The 17,766-nt window shown below is 42.4% G+C and overlaps 1 protein-coding gene and 2 long non-coding RNA genes across 3 annotated transcripts; 1 reads left to right on the plus strand and 2 right to left on the minus strand.

Moving 5' to 3' along the window:
* Positions 1 to 217: 217 nt before the first annotated feature.
* Positions 218 to 595, minus strand: LOC136445672 (collectin-10-like). Its single transcript, XM_066443805.1, has one exon. It carries the CDS (start codon positions 593 to 595, stop codon positions 218 to 220), a length of 378 nt encoding a protein of 125 aa, XP_066299902.1.
* Positions 596 to 12,224: 11,629 nt separating this feature from the next.
* LOC136445640 (uncharacterized) lies at positions 12,225 to 13,865 on the plus strand. Its single transcript, XR_010757430.1, has 2 exons — positions 12,225 to 12,746; positions 13,332 to 13,865. It is a non-coding gene; the product is annotated as an uncharacterized lncRNA (long non-coding RNA).
* LOC136445641 (uncharacterized) lies at positions 13,821 to 15,448 on the minus strand. The gene is made up of 2 exons (XR_010757431.1): positions 15,012 to 15,448; positions 13,821 to 14,437 (listed from the first exon to the last, which is right to left on the minus strand). It is a non-coding gene; the product is annotated as an uncharacterized lncRNA (long non-coding RNA).
* Between the last annotated feature and the right edge of the window lie 2,318 nt (positions 15,449 to 17,766).

Here is a 17,766-nt window from a genome sequence, read left to right on the forward strand (position 1 = left end):
CTGTACTTGCAAAAATAGCCAAGTATGTTACTATCTTGACAATTGATTAATGACGTCATTCTACAGTAATTTTTTTGTATTAAGTGGCATTTTATCTGTTAGCGGAAATAAGCAGATAGGAAGATCCATTTATTGTAGGTAGAGTTCCACGTGGTAGAATTCCTTTATCACCTTGATCTTCAATCCATTAAAAAACGTAAGTTCACATGATGTAGGCTCACATGCCTGGAGTTATTTGGCAGAGGAAGGGAAGCTTGACGTCACATTCCCTGTTCTTCCACCTAAGCGTGCCATACCAGTTTGCGACGTAAAAAGCGCAGTCACCATGGCCATCCGGTTTTCTCCGACACCACGGCTTGTAGTCACCAAGTGCAGAACCGTCCAACCACTCAAAGCGTCCTCCTTCGTGCTGACGGCGCAGGCCGATCCAGCAGTAGCACTTGTGGCCGTCAAACCTGCACAAGAAAGTCAGGAACGCGCTGGTGTCAGAATCTCGGGGCATGGCGAGAGTCCCGCCGTCTTCACGACAGGCCGCGGCCGCTTCGCTGAAGATCTTCTGTCTTTTAACGACCTTGAAGCAGATTCCACGCCACATGGTGTAACCATCGGGGCATTCCTCTGTAAGAAAGATTTGCATTAACGGAAGAAAAATTGGAAGGATACACTTTCCGCACTGACTTTTTGTTGCTTTTTGTCTCCCTGCTTGCGGATTTTTTGTTGTTAACATCATCTGCGTTTATCCTAGAAGTCTAACTGACTAAATCCACACATAAAAGGACATAGCTGGGAAAAATCATACCTGCATGTCCAGGCGGTCCGGTAGGGCTTGGACACTCGGACATCCGGGTCATCCCTGTTGGACCTGGCGCGCCGGGCCCCATCAGCCCTCGGGGCCCAACTGGTCCGGGCGGCCCGTCCTTTCCCACAGGACCAGCTGGCCCCGTGGCTCCCTTTTCTCCTTGAGGCCCGGCAGACACAGGATCAGCTGGCCCCATGGCCCCCTTTTCTCCCGGGGGCCCAGAAGGCCCGGCAGACACAGGACCAGCTGGCCCCATGGCCCCCCTTTCTCCCGGGGGCCCAGACGGCCCGGTAGACACAGGACCAGCTGACCCTGTGGCACCCTTTTCTCCCGGAGGCCCGGCAGACACAGGACCAGCTGGCCCCATGCCCCCCTTTTCTCCAGGAAGCCCTGGTGGCCCAGCAGACACAGCGCCAGCTGGCCCCATGGCTCCTTTTTCTCCCGCAGGTCCGGGAGGCCCAGGAAGCCCGACAACCCGAGCTTTGTCTTCTGAAATGATAGAATCAACCTTCCCATGGGATGTAGACATACCATCTGTGGCTGTCCAAAGCGCCATGTCGTACATGACCTAAGAACTAGGCACATTTCTAGTAAGACTTCGAAGACGTTGAAGAGCAAGCTGCTAGGGGGCCCAAACATGCACCACTTCTTCCTTATATCAAATCTGCCAGTATGATATCAAGTCAAACTCCGTTACAAATGCTACAAAAATTAAGCTTCTTGGCAAAGGTTTGAGTTTTATTTAGATCCACAATTAGACTCATAAGGGGCTATTCTTCCTGTGGTCTACACATTCATATTTACACATTACAATTAAAACAATCAAAGGCATACACATTGACAGTAGAGGACAAAAATAACATACTAATAGTCTCTTAAAAGCAATAATTACAGTCCAATTATTTGCTAGTTGCTGCCGGTATTGTTCCACAACTGAGACATTATGTACAGAAAGCGCCTTTTCTGAGAGTTGGATTTCGGTTTCGGAAGTCTTATTGTGTTTGTCTTGGTTGAGCGTGTTTGGTAGTTGTGGATCTCTGACTGGAATGTGATCTTGTCGTATACAGGACCCTTGGGTAATAAGGTAATAAACCGGAACTCAGAACATGATTTTGCACTAGTCCACAGATTGCAAGATCTACTGGCATGAAGTCTGCATTATCAATTTGAAAGTAAATGGTACTTACGCTCCAGCTCCTGGAAACGTGCTTGCACCTCCTCGGAAATAGTGAATCTGACTGCATCAACAACAACAAAAATCACGGTTGCTAAATTCTGTATAATACTGTCTTTTCAACAGAATTTTTCACGCTTTACGTACGAAGTCGCGTTCATCATGTGACAAAAGTACAACATGAAACTAACCTGCAAAATAGGAGGATAGAACAGCGATGACCACGACGACCAAAGGGCTCAAGATTTGCCACAGCTTCCTGCATCGGCTGGCGCATTTCGTCCTATTTTGGGCGGCTGCTTTTGAAGCATACGATATTTGGATATTGCTAATTTTTTTCATAAATCAACATTACTTTAAAGTTTTCCTTTTGTGTAAAATGTACAGTGACCGTTGCCATAAGTACAAAAAGAATGATCAAGGAAATAATGCACAACACGTAAAAACAGCTGCAGGTACCCTAGATAGCTAAATACTGTACTTTTCAGACTAATGTATACTGCACATCTTGTTCGTGGCGTGTTGAGGTTTGACATTGCACAGACGGTATGTATATGAAGAGAAGAACATGACGATGAAAGCAGATTGGAAAACGTTGTACCTGCTCTTGAGGCGTACGTAGCGTCCATGGTACCTGCTGTTAAGGTGTACGCAGCGTCCATGGTACCTGCTCTTAATGCGGTACCTGAAGAAAAGTTGCACAAATTACCACGATTCATATATTCGGCGTGTTGATACTTACCTTAAAATGGCGCCAACGGTATGCCTTATAACAGTCTTGAAAGTACAATGTTCAGTCGACTTAAAACCAAAGCGAGAACACAAGGCAAGATAAGAACAGGGTAATGTAAGCGGACTTGAAAACGTTTTACCTGGTCCGGAGACGTACGTAGGGTTGGGCACATTCGCAGTGGCGTCGGCACGTGCCTGGAAATCAGTCTGAGGCTGTTGCATGGGTGTGGTGCCTGGACGAAAATGACAAATAATGTAACCATACAGTCATAAGTAAACATGCTGAAAAAAGAGACCGTGTAAAATAAACACAGCTCGTAACAGCTGTGATTTGGAATCAAATGAAAAGATTGCCCAGTGTCTTTCAAATCTATCAGAGACCAGTGTATACTGTAGGTCTTGCTGAAGGCTTGTTGAAGTTAAAGATGGCACCAACGGAACGCATTAAAACAGGTTTTAAGTACAACAGTCGACTTTAAACCAAAGCGAGAACCTCAAAGATACGAACGCTCTAAGTACACTTGAAAGGGTATTACCTGATCCGGAGGCGTACGTAGGGTTGGGTACATTCGCAGTGGCGTCGGCACGTGCCTGGAAAGCAGTCTGAGGCTGCTGCATGGGTGTGGTGCCTGAAGGAAAATAACAAAAATGTAACTATGCAGCCATCTATGGAAATCCGATGTATCAGGTAATCCGAGTGTCACAACGACAACGACAATAAAATTTAACGAATCAATGAAACACAGAGCACAGAGATCCGTAAGAAAATGGTCTAGATATATACTAGTAACAGCCATGAACCATCTTGTAAATGAAACATCATTTCAAATCTGTCTACATAAAGAAGTATGTCTGTAGCCATTGGGCTGGACTGTATGGTTCGAACAAGAAAAAAAAGAATATCCTAATTAAGAAAATCACAAAACATACCAGTGTCGCCAGTCTGGGACTGCTGCTGCCCCCCCGACATGATGCCACTTGACAGGTTTCTGCACAGCAAAAACACGTCCTGCCCCTGTCACGGTGCTTGTTGTCTACCGAGTAGCCCCAGACTCAAAGGAATATGAAGCCTTACATCACAACATCAGAAACCAAAAGATGGAAGCAATTCATGTACATGTACGCGGGGTAACAGACACCGCCCGCATCAAGACAAATTTATATGTGAAAATATAATTGATTTTGTCTCTAAATATTGAGAACAGGTTTTCAAAAACAGCCTGCGTAGGGAACTACTGCGAATATGTTGGGCACGTCTAGGACGGGCTTTGATTTTCAACCATAAGAAAATACTCGTGTCAGCATTTTTTCTCTAATGTGATTGATCCCAGCATCTCTGTCGTCAGATAGCTCTTCTACTACTCATGCAGTTCAGACTTGGACCTGTAGATGGCGCACTCAAACAGAGGGCGGGGCCCGGGGCGACGTTATTGGACTCCCCATTGAAAATTGATGTTGTCAGAATAAATGTATGCATGTCAAGATGCAACATATGTACATGTCCTTTTTTACACAAGCTATTACCTTGCATTTGTGTCGGATCAGTTTTGATAATGCAGACACTGGCTGGTTTTCGGAGTCGACTCAAAAACGCGTGTGTAAACCACCTTAGAGCGGGACCTCTGACCTCTCCGTGTGTAAGATGGGCACATGTTTTAACATAAGCGGACCAGATAGCTGTAGCTGGTAGTGAATGTCTATAGAACCTGACAGAAATACGAACACTTCTATTCAAACGAACACGTCTACACTTGCAACACGAAGGCCTTGTATGCGTTTGAATGAGTGCAATACACATACATGTGCAGGATAAGAAAAATTAAGGCGCAAAAAAAGTTTAACAGCTTTTGCGCCCTTCTGAACACATTTATTCATTTCATCAACTTTACTTTGTAGATAACTTGACTTATTATAGATACGTTACAGACATCTTCTGAAAGCCTCTCTCTCTGTGATTGTTTGTATGTGTATGTGTGGCATCTCTCATTGAATTTCAATTCTACATGATTTTTTAGAACATGTTCTAAATGTTATGCAGACTTAAAGCTCAATGAAAGTTTGTCATTTAAGCTCATTTCTACCAATCAAACAATCATTAAACCTCGTGTGTTGATTGGATAGGTTCTAAAACAGTTGTATGAAGCACATCTACGTCACAATGTTCAGCGCCTGATGATGTTGGTGATCACTATTGAATACGTGATGATCATAATTATTCAATACGTCATAAATTTTGCTAAACTCAGGACAGCATAGGAAGTCGCAGCTTTAGTGACATCTGCTTCGGTCCTGATTATTTTGCAGTTTCACAAATCATTTCACGGTTATACATTTCATACTTTCTACGCCATGTGGGGAACACCACGTAACAGATATAACCTAACTCGGCATCCAAACCACACAGTAGAAGACAAGAACCTGGCTATCCTGAATTACGGATTTTAAGACCAAGCTGCACGACAGGAATGTTCAAAACTTAAAAGCTTAACCCGATATATCCGTGCAGTGATTACATGATACACGCTGCCAAATGTTTGAGTTGGACTGAGGTCACCAACCTACCAGACGTTTTTCGAGAAAAACAGGCTTTTGCCACTCAAAGACAAGATAAAGGCAGCTCTACAGTGATCAGTGATACTTTCTTAATGCCCTTCCCTCTAAGCGATTACTAAGGGTTTGCTGAAATGTTACAGTCGTACTTTCTGTTACTTAATTGATTCAACAAGGCGGTATAAGTTCCCTTAAATCAATGTTCTTCTATATTAGATTCTGGCCCTGAAAGCTCATGATAACATGAGAAACCAGCTTCCTGGCGCCCGCTGACGGTGGTACTGCAGGTGCCCTGATGTAGCTGTGAGTTGTTTTTAGCGGATGCCAAAGAACAGCGATGAACAGTGGAGGTGACATCCCGGTCTGTCGCTTATCCTTCTGCCGAAAAATAAACATTATGAGTAATACGAATAATGCGTTTCAAATCATTACAACTGGCGACTTCGTGAGCGTGGTCAAATGTATCAATCAATATAAAAACAAAACAGTTTCTCCATGACGTACCTGGAGTGACTTGACAGACGAAGAAAACCTTAAAGGCACATCGTAAGTTGAACCATTTGCCTTTCATGTGTGTGGAGAAATGAACGCAATGATCATCGCTCCTCGATGCTCCCGGACGCCACGGGCTGTAGTCACCAAGTGCGGAACCGTCCACCCACTCAAAGCTCCCTCCTTTGTGCTGACGGCGCAGGCCGATCCAGAGCCCCAGTTGACTGGACCCATCGCCACGCGTGGATAAGGAGACCAGGAAGGCGTTGGTCTCAGCGTCTCGGGGCATGGCGAGGGTGCCGCCGTCCTCACCACAGGTCGCAGCCGCTCGGCTGAAGGTCTTCGCTGTGGTAAAGAACTTGTAGCAGATTCCGCGGAACATGGTGTAACCATCGGGACAACGTGCTATAGGAAAGATTTGCATTAACAGAAAAATCATTGGAAGGACCCCGATGTCCGCACGGACTATTTGTTGTTTACTGTCATCCATTGGAAGTTAGATCTCCCTCCTTGCGGACTCACTGATTTCCTGAGTTGATATCACTTTGCATCATCGGTGTTTATCTTCGAAGACTTACTGATCATGACTTAAACCACACATAAAGGGACAAAGCTGCAAAAAAATCAGACCTGCGTGTTCAGCCGATCCGGGAGGGCTTGGACACTTGGACATCACTGTTGGACCGGGCGGCCCGACGGGTCCCATCAGCCCTCGGGGCCCAACTGGTCCGGGCGGCCCGTCCTTTCCCACAGGGCCAGCCTGCCCCCTGGCTCCCTTTTCTCCCGGAGGCCCAGGTGGCCCGGCAGACGTAGGGCCAGCTGGCCCCATGGCTCCCTTTTCTCCCGGAGGCCCAGGTGGCCCGGCAGACGTAGGGCCACCTGGCCCCATGGCTCCCTTTTCTCCCAGAAGCCCAGGTGGCCCGGCAGACACAGGGCCAGCTGGCCCCATGGCTCCCTTTTCTCCCGGAGGCCCAGGAGGCCCAGCAGACACAGGACCAGCTGGCCCCATGGCTCCCTTTTCTCCCGGAGGCCCAGGAGGCCCAGCAGACACAGGACCAGCTGGCCCCATGGCTCCCTTCTCTTCCGCAGGTCCGGGAGGCCCAGGAAGCCCGAAAGCCCGACCTTTGTCTTCTAAAATGATAGAATCAACCTTCCCAGGAGATTTAGACATACCATCTGTGGCTTAACTTCCAAAGTGTCATTTCATATATGACCTGAAAACCAAGACTTCGAAGACGTCGAAGAGCAACTGCTAGGGGACACAAACATACACTTCTTCTTCCTTATCTCAAATCTGCAACTATGATATTAAGACAAACACCGTTACAAACGCTACAAAAATTAAGGTTCATGACAAAGGTAATAAACCGTAACCCAGAACATGATTTTGCACTAGTCCACAGAATGCGAGATCTCCTGGTATGTAGATTATATTATTAAAGTAAATGGTACGTACGCTCCAGCTCCAGGAAACGTGCTTGCACCTCCTCGAAAATAGTGAATCTGACTGTATCAACAACAAAAAAACACGGTTGCTAATTTCTGTATGATACTGTCTCTTCAACAGAATGCTTCACGAATTACGTAAGAAGTCAAGTTCATCATGTGACAGAATTACAAAATGAACCTGACCTGCAAAATAGGAGGATAGAACAGCGATGACCACTATGACCAAAGGGCTTGAGATTTGCCACAGCTTCCTGCATCGGCTGGCGCATTTCGTCTTATTTTGGGCGGCTGCTTTTGAAGCATATGATATTTAGATATTGCTAGATTTTTCCATATATTAACATTACCATAACGTTTTCTTTGGGGGATAAATGTACTCAATGTCCTTTATCATTAGTACAAAATTGAACATCAAGGAAACAATGCACAGCACGTCACAACAGGTGCCTTAGATAGATAAATCACTTGTGTACTTCACTGATGGAAGTCTTTTTACCAATAAACCAACAATAAACCACTGCACATCTTGTTCATGGCGTGTCGAGGTTTAAAATTGCATTGACGGTATGCAAAGATAGATTACAATGACATCAAAAACGAATTTGAAAACGTCGAACCTGCCCTCGAGACGTACGTAACGTCCATGGTACCTGAAGAAAAAATTGTAAAAAAGAATTACCACATGATTTATACAATACAACAATACAAAGTATAAAGCGCCTCAGTATTGATGCATTTTACAACATATCAACATTGCCTAAAGGTTTTGTTTACATAAATAAAACTTTTTCCGTTGACATTTGTAGAATATAGAAAGAGACAATTTCAAAAACAAATGATAAACAATTTCTAACAATGCCCCTCAAAGGTAAAGGAATATATCGATTCCCGGTGTCAATTCCAAACTTCGAAGACCAATGTATAGTGTAGACCTTGTTGATGGCGTGTTGAGATTTAAGATGGCCCTGACAGTTTTGTAAGAACAACAGTCAACTTAAAAAGTGAGAACCCAAGCGAGAACCACAAATCAAGATAAGACCAGGACGCTGTTTAAGCGGACTTGAAAACGTTTTACCTGCTCTAGAGGCGTACATAGGGTTGGGTACATTCGCAGCGGCGTCGGCACGTGCCTGGAAAGCAGTCTGAGGCTGCTGCATGGGTGTGACGTCTGGTAAAATGACAAACGCATTTTTCTACAAACCAACTTAGAATGGTCAAGCCGTTTAACTTTTAGTGTCGACCTACAGATATTATGAATATCAAAAATGACTACTATATTGCAATATCATCATCATCACAAAGCAAGAACGACAACAAACCGTACGTTTTGTCCGTTGACGTGTGTAGAACATAGAAAGAAACCTTTGAAAATAATACACAACTTGCAACGACTGTGCCTTGGAATAACAGGCACACATCAATTCTCTGTGCCATTGAAACCTAACGGACACCAGTGTATAATGTAGACCTTGTTGATAGCGGCGACGGCATGCATTTAAACAGGTTTGTAAGAACAACAGTCAACTTAAAAAGTGAGAACCCAAGTGAGAACCACAAAGGAAGATAAGAACAGGACTTTTTACCTGGTCCGGACGCGTACATAGGGTTGGGTATACGCGCAGCGGCGTCGGCACGTGCCTGGAAAGCTGTCTGAGGCCGCTGCATGGGTGTGTCGCCTGGAAGAAAATGACAAAAAACTGCAACCATACAGCAATACAGTCATCTGCAGACATGCTGAAAAGAAAGCATGATGTTTAAAATGATACACAGCTTGAACCAACTGTGCCTTGGAATGAGATAAAAAGTTCAATTCCCGGTGTCTTTCAAAACTATCAGAGACCAGTGTATACTGTAGGTCTTGCTGACGGCGAGTTGAAGTTAAAGATGGCACCAACGGTACACATTACGCAGGTTTGTAAGTACAACAGTCGACTTTAAATCAAAGCGAGAACTAAAAATATAAGCAAAGGACTAAGGTAAGCGGACTTGAAAACGTTTTACCTGCTCCAGAGGCGTACATAGGGTTGGGTATACGTGCAACGGCGTCGGCACGTGCCTGGAAAGCAGTCTGAGGCTGCTGCATGGGTGTGGCGCCTGAAGGAAAATAGCAAAAATGTAACAGTAGTGCTGTCATCTGTAGACATCCAAGTGAACAGGTAAACCGGGTGTCACAACGACAACAGCAACAAAATTCAAACGAATCAGTGAAACACAAAGCATGAAAGACTGTTAGACTTAGAATACGATATGTACTAGTAACAGCCATGAACCATCTTGCATTTGTCCGATGGCATTTGTATTTTCTGTAGTAGTAGTAGAAGAAGTAGTAATAGTAGACTGATTTATTCAGTATTCACTACGATAGAGAAGCATGTTCACAGCCATTGGGCTGATTTGTATGGTTCGAAGAAGAAAGTATATCTCAAGAAAAAATCACAAAACATATATACTAGCACCTGTGTCACCAGTCTGGGACTGCTGCTGCCCTCCCGACATGATGCCACTTGTCAGGTTTCTGCACAGCAAAAACACGTCCTGCCCCTGGCAAGGCGCTCGTTGACTACCGAGTACTCCTAGACTCAAAGATATATGAAGCCTTACATCACAGCATCAGAAACCTAATATGGAAGCAATTCATGTACGCATGGTGACAAACACCGCCCATGTCGAGACTGATTATATGAACAAGTCATCGGTTTGGTCGCTAGATATCTAAAATGAGTTGTCGAAAACAGCCTGTAAGCTTTATAAATGCATCTACTGCGAGCCTGGACATGGCCATGGGGAAAGACCTGCCAGTGATTCCAAACACTAAAGATAACTTGATTAGGGTTAGACATCCAGGTAATAAGATACGCCAAAAATAGTTACCCAAGCAACTAGATAAGATTTTGAAACAGTCAGACGTTTCAGACAGCATCCGCTATCTTTTGTCAGTGACTAAGGAAATACCAGGTTTTATACCAAAACCTCATTTAAGCTCAAATCCACGGATACCCTGTATCGTGAACCCCACTTGGGGCAATTAGTTCCTTACTAAAACAACGGTAGCTAATTGAACTATTAGCATACAACCTTGTCTTTACTTAGACTCCTATTGAAGACTATGTCAAGACATCCTAAATTGTTTTAACCTCATTAAAATATCTATTCAGAGTATTGGTATAAAAGCTGTTTTTTCCATCTCTTTTCTTACTCACTGACGAAAGATGCTGCCTGAACGTTTCAACATTTTATCTAGTTGCTTGAGTACTCGTTCCAGTATTTTTGTTGCTGTTGTTGTGATCCTCATATCAGATTCAATACCAATACATGTGTTCATATATTTAAATCCACTTTTTACGACCACTCAATGCTCTTATAGATATTCGTTACAACGTCATATCATAGACATGTGATCTTGACGGTTCATGACTACGTTTTCCTACACAATATCATAGAGGAAGAAAGGGAATAACATTGAATGCTTCAACTTCCCCAATTGGTCCAGTTTCTGTCATAAACGTGTCATTACCGACGTCTCGGATTTTGTTAGCTGTTGAGATTTTCTTCAACACAGCCAAGTTTTCCACAGCTGCTGCTGTGCTGGTGGTCCGCCGGGCCCCGCCGGGCACCTTCCGCAGGACTTCTCGCCGCGCGGGGAGAATGCGGACTGTATCCCTTCGTCCGATGCGGTCAGAAAGAAACCTACGGGAGCTAAGGAAGCTTGTGATGAATCGTACTAAGTGGAAAGGACTGAAGAAAGACTGATTTCGGTTGCAGGATGTTCCGACCACTGCAGCAGCAGAACACAGTGGACTACTTCTACTACTATCCCTTCGTCCCTGTTCGTTTCATGTTGATGGAAATTCACAGCAGGGCAATTCTCACAGAAAAGATAGAACAATTCGGACTTCTGTCTGTTTTGGAATCTTGTTAAGGCTGACCTTCGCTTCTTATTCTTATTCTTATTGATGAGAAAGACTTAGATGTATCCAGTTACTCTTTATTCATTGATGTCCCAAATCACGAGTGTGTTGCCATCTTTAGTACAAGTTCAAAGTAAAATTTAAAGGAGTTATTGTAAAATCTTTGTCACCACATCTTTTTTACGGCACGTCGCAAGTATGATGTTGTGTTTCCATTTCAAGTCAAAATGTTCTAGTCAGTATCTTCAAATGGGAAATAACAAAAAACTTACCAGTATAAATGCCCAAGCACCCGTTGAGAACCAACATGTCATATAATATTATATTTACTTACTATCAAGTTTAAGGTTTGTCTTGTATGTAATAATGTTATAAGCTTTATTCTATGCACCTATCTGTTACAGGTAGTTAGACTTACCAGTAGAAATGCCCAAGCACCCGCTGAGAACCAACATGTTGTGTAATACCATTTTACATACTTGTTTAAGTTCTGTTTTGTATGTAAAAATGCCATGATTCTTATTTTATGCACCTAATTGTCACAGATAGTTAGTTTTTGTATACAATATTGTATCACTTCTGTAATGCTATTTTCAAGTATTGCTCAACCTTTAGTATGATGTTACCATTGTTATGATTTTAACTTAATTTTGTTCTTGGTTGTAAAAACTGGTGGAGGTGAATAAAGTGATGTTGTGTTGTATTAATCAAGAATCCTACAGCTCACTTCACAACTCATCTCAGAATAGAAACACACGCCAGATATTACAGAAACATTGAGGGTCAAGTTCATTACTACAAATCTCACAAGTATGTTGCCATCTTGAGTAGAAGTTCAAAGGAAAAGTTAAAAAGTTATTGTACAGTCGCTCTACTCTATGAACATCATTGCTAATCAACCAAGTTGCCTGTTGGTCTTTTGAGCTTTTTCATCTTAACGTAGACAGAAGAAGGCTCTGAGTAACGGAAAATGCTACTATTGAACAAACGTTTGATACTGCCGTCTTTCTGATTATCACAAAACATGTTGAACACCATGCCACCCTCCAAAAAACCTTTGTGAACACCAAATCTTCAGACTGTCTTGGCAGACGCCTTACTGACTTAGTGCTGAGAGAATTCCACTCAGTAAGCGGGTATTTTTTTCTGATAAATTATGCTTTTCTAAAAACAAATACGCCCGAGTTTTGACTGAATTACCTCTTAGGACTTTTCGACAGTAATCCTTTTCAAATCCATGTAATCCCCCACAGACCCGCTCTTTTCTACTCTGCTGTATACGCATGCGCACTAGTCCAAACACGGAACAGACGACAAAACTGTCATGGCCGCCACAGACTCGGATGAGTTGGGCCCTAATGACATCAGGCCATATGCCTTTGAGCCTGAACATGATTCAGGACAATTAGAGAATGGCGATGAGAAAGAAGACCCTGCCGGAGCCTACGCTGGAGCTGGGACCGCCACACAAGCAGAAGCGGCATAGGACGGCCGCGGTGACCAGACGGAGGGTTCGCGGCTAGATCCTGGGGAGCTACACGAGGAATTCCATCCCCTCTGTCTCATGAGGCTGCACTCAGACTGCACTTATACAGCGACATAACCTTGGAATACAAGATGTCAGAGTGCCATTGAGTAATAGGTAAATGTTGTTACTTTGTCTCTGTCCGTTTTATTTTGCATATCTACAACATCGACCTGGGTGTCAGGACTCACACATGCATGATAAGCTCACGAAAACATTGCTACGTGAGGTTGACTTTGCGACGTTCTTACCTGGGGTGCTGGCTGCATAGTAGTCGTACCACTGTATAACCCGATATATTATGTACCGAGAAGTTTTAAATAACCTTTCCTGATGCATCTTGTGTGAAGAAATGGACAGTAATTTTGTAATTACTTGCATTACTAAGGGTGAAAAGTCGGAAAATGTTACACAGTGTGGGAGGGGGGCTGTCAGTGCAATACTAAGCTCTGAAAATTATCAGACTAAACAAAAATGGCCAGATATTGTCTACATATTCACATAGATGTGTAGTAAGGATAAGGAAAATATTGTGCACATATTCAAATAGATGTGTAGTAAGGATAAGGGAAATATTATTTGGATAAATAAATCATAAAAAAGACAACATTTTCGTCCTTCTGCAGAGTACTTGTATTAATCTTTATACAAGAAAAAAACATGTAACATTACAAAATTACATGCATTTTTTGTTTCTCCCAGGATCTTACGACTGTCGGCATACTGCCAATTCACATGCTGGGTTCACAAACGACGCCCAGGGAGAACAGTGTGGCGTGTGGTTCTATTCTGGGTGGTCAGCAGGATAAGGTAGGTCTATCCATCTGAAGATGGGACATACATTATGTTTTCTTGAGGCAGATAAGTAGGTCACTAGGTGAGCAGAAGAGCATGTAGGTTTAGATATCATGGCCAAAATTGTATTTACAGAATTAGGACATTTTGCTGCTAAGATGTTTCGCCATCACCTGTCCAGTTGGTCTATAAATCAGTTTGTATTCTTCTAACTCAATTCTGTAAGTATTAGAACTAGTTGTACAGCAAGAAAGACATATACATGTATATTACAAGGATATACAATTATATTTCTGAATGATTTTTAAAAATGGCTTGTGTTTACATTTGAGACAGTATTGTTGGACACAAATAAACTTGTGGTGGTTGTAAAATGGAATATTTACTTCTGAGATATGTAGGCAGGACATTTATTAATAAAATGCTCCAATGGATATACAATTGGCAACTTGTCCTCATCAATCTAATAAACATAACCTGTGACATATGACATCAGTATATTACTAAGTATCTACCAGGACCTATATTATATAAACTACTGTTGACATGTTCATGTTACATGTTCAAGCATCAATATGTATAGTCTAGTATTGGCACATTTTATGTGTCTATAGCAGAGATAGCACCAGAATTTTCAAAACATTTCAAAACATAAACTACATATACATGTAGTTTAGTCATGTAAGGCATGTATGCTGAAAAAAAATCAGTACAAAAATGAGGAAAAAAATTACATTGAATACAGAATGATTGAGCATGTGGCTTATGGTCTTCAAAACTTGTTTGGTACTGCGCAATAGCTGCCTGTTTGTCTAGCCTGGGAATGGGGGCAATGTTAGGGGGCAAGTCTGGCTTTGGGAGCACCTGGTCCCCCCAGTACTCATTGGACTCCCGGCGCCTGTGCACGACAGCCTCCAACAGCTTTCTTCTGAAAGTGTAGTCCTTCTCGTAGATGTTCTTCACCATATCATCCCTTTACCTTTTACTGTAGCCCAGAAGCCACTTTAGATCACCTGCAGAGAGAATGTATTCTGAAGTCAACTACATCTTTGTGATTCGAAGAGTTAGTTCATTGATACAGAGATGCCAAAATAATGCTAAGCCGGCAATTTTCCTTCACATTAAAAAGAAAAATCATGAAGATGTACGATTGTACACTACTTGTATTATACAGCTTGATATTTTGTCCAAAAACAAAGAACATTATCATATTACTTGTTTAGTTAGCCATAGAATTTCAAAGTCACTCTTAGAAAAGGTTTATAATTCATTGTTTACTATTCTATGCTATGCATACAAGAATATTTCTGTACACTTACATCTTTAGGTTACTGGTTAGGTGCACCGGTACCAGTGAAGTAATTATCCAAACAATGAATGTCAAGCCCTGCTAGTATCATACACTTTTTTCCCTCTTTTTTACCATAAGAAGTAATCTTACCAAACAATGACACACAATATGACAGCCGAGCCCTAGATAAAATTCAATGTTGTCATTGCAAGAAGTAAGTGTCCATAGATGAGAACAAGCTAGAGATGTTACATCATTTTCTACATTATATAAATTATAATTAAGAAAAAAACTACCTTTTGTCTTGGGCGTTTCCCTGGACTTTTCCTTGGATTTTTTTTCCTTGGCGTCCTTACCATTTCTATCAAAAAAACAAAATGACAGTAATGTATTTACTGAAAATATACGTATCAATCATGAAATCATTAAGACAGACATTCTGCGTCATAGATATAGATAGATACATAGTTTATGTAATCAAAGTACAAATGGAAGTCATATGTTGACCTGAAATAAGCCAGATCAAATGAATCATGGCGGTGTCTGTTAGTGTGGCCAGCCTCAGACACAATTTCTCACAAACTCTATAACTATAAGCTTTCAAGCTTATAGTTATAGAGTTTGCGAGAAATTGTGTCAAGCTATACGATTGTTAAAACAATCATAAAGCTTGACTATCATATATCCTGGAATGTACACAAAAAATTTGAAGTCTAATACAGAGATTCGGGTACTTGAGAAGTTGTAAGGAGTTGAATTTAGCTCAGACCAAATGTCAATAACAAAAAAATGGCGTCCATGACAAATCAGCACGTCTGCTTGCATAGCCCATTTCTGGCCCTAATTTCTCGCTAACGGTTGATGCGCTGAGCTAACGGAAGCAGTCGAGTGACTATCATATATCCAGGAATGTACAGAAAAAGTTTGAAGTCGCTCAGGTCTTGGAATCCAGAGATTTTGGCACTTTAGTGTGGAGTTGAATGTAGGTCACCATTATGTAAACATCCAGGCAAAATGTCGTCGATGAGAACTGAGCCATCTTCTGGCCCGAATTTCTCGCCATCGGTTGACTCAAGTCGTTGACTCTATAAGCTAACGAAATCAGTCGAATGACTATTATATATTCAGAAATGTACATACAAAGTTTGAGGTCGCTCACATCTTGGAATCCAGAGATTTTGACACTTTAGAGTGGAGTTGAATATAGGTCACCATTATGGCAGGCAAAATGGCGTCAATGGAAACTGAACCATCTTCTGGCCCGAATTTCTCGCTACCGGTTGTCGCGATAAGCTAACCGAAAATAGCCGAGTGACTATCATATATTCAGGAATGTACACACAAAGTCTGAAGTCGCTGGTGTTTTGGAGGACAGAGATTTTGGCACTATAGTGAGGAGCTTTTTGTAGGTCCCATACCCAGGCAAAATGGCGTCGATGAGAACTGAGCCATCTTCTGGCCCAAATATCTAGCTAACGGTTAATCTGATACGCTAACGAAGATAGTCAAGTGACTATCATATATTCAGGAATGTACACACAAAGTCTGAAGTCGCTGGTGTTTTGGAGGACAGAGATTTTGGCACTATAGTGAGGAGCTTTTTGTAGGTCCCATACCCAGGCAAAATGGCGTCGATGAGAACTGAGCCATCTTCTGGCCCAAATATCTAGCTAACGGTTAATCTGATACGCTAACGAAAATAGTCAAGTGACTATCATATATTCAGGAATGTACACACAAAGTCTGAAGTCGCTGGTGTTTTGGAGGACAGAGATTTTGGCACTATAGTGAGGAGCTTTTTGTAGGTCCCATACCCAGGCAAAATGGCGTCGATGAGAACTGAGCCATATTCTGGCCCGAATTTATAGCTAACAGTTTATTTGATACGCTAACGAAAACAACCGATTGACTATCATATATTCAGGAATGTACACAAGAAGTTTGAAGTGTATCGCATCTTGGAATACCGAGATTTTGGCATTCTTAAAAATACCTTTTTGCTATCTAAAATGGCTACTTGTATACATGTAGAAAATACTACAGAATGACAACAACAACAACAACATAAAATCGAAAAGCGCTGGCCAGGCAGTTCTGATAACGATTGTGCACACACATGTAGTCTACTCAAAAAGGTATTCCTAAACTTCATAGCATCGTCATTTATACCAGTACCAACCTGTTTTCTCATCGGAGTCCATGCTGGCAAGCCCTCCCTCCGGATCCATGCTGGCAAGCCCCCCCTCGGCCTCAATCACTACCGCACCGCGGATTGAACTCTGGGATTGTTGGATGGGTCCTTGGGGGGTTTCATGCCTTGATCACTATCAAGTAGCGCCTTGCGTTCAGGCTTCCACTCATGGTAGATTTTACAAGACAAACTAGATCCAAGGATAACAATTCATTCCCAGAGGAATGACAATTCCCGCTTACAGAGTGGAATACTTCTTTAACAAATATTATCCTGGCAGCACCAAAGAGTGCTACGTTGGTACTTTCTTTACAGTGAAGTAAGATCAACCAAGACACCTTCGCTATAATTCTTACTTGTCACACTTATTCCGAGCTTGGCTTGGCAATACCTATCAACCACATATCAATATCAACCAATAATGCTAACTCGTCTGCCTAGAAAGGAGTCGCGAATTGCCTATCAGCGTCCTGTAGCATCTCCCTCTGGCGTTATCGATTTCTATCACTGGACATTTGTGTTTAAGGACATCAAGAGGACTAAAAACCACACTCATCATTTCTTGATTCCTCTAAGGTAACTGGAAGTGCTATACGTTGATGAAGGTTAGACATCCAGGTATGTAAGATACACCAACAATAGTTACTCAAGCAGCTGGATAAAAATTTTAAACAGACGTTTCAGACAGCATCCGCATAAACTCGTAAGCGTACTGATTGGTCTCCAAATCTATAGTTTCAAAAACGTTGCGCTGTCTGCAGTCGGGATCTCACAGTCACTGACGAAAGACAGCGGATGCTATATGAAACGTCTGACTGTTTGAAAAGTTTATCCCGTTGCTTGAGTAACTATTTTTGGTG

This window comes from Branchiostoma lanceolatum, chromosome 12 (assembly GCF_035083965.1).
Source record: "Branchiostoma lanceolatum isolate klBraLanc5 chromosome 12, klBraLanc5.hap2, whole genome shotgun sequence".
NCBI lineage: Eukaryota > Metazoa > Chordata > Leptocardii > Amphioxiformes > Branchiostomatidae > Branchiostoma > Branchiostoma lanceolatum.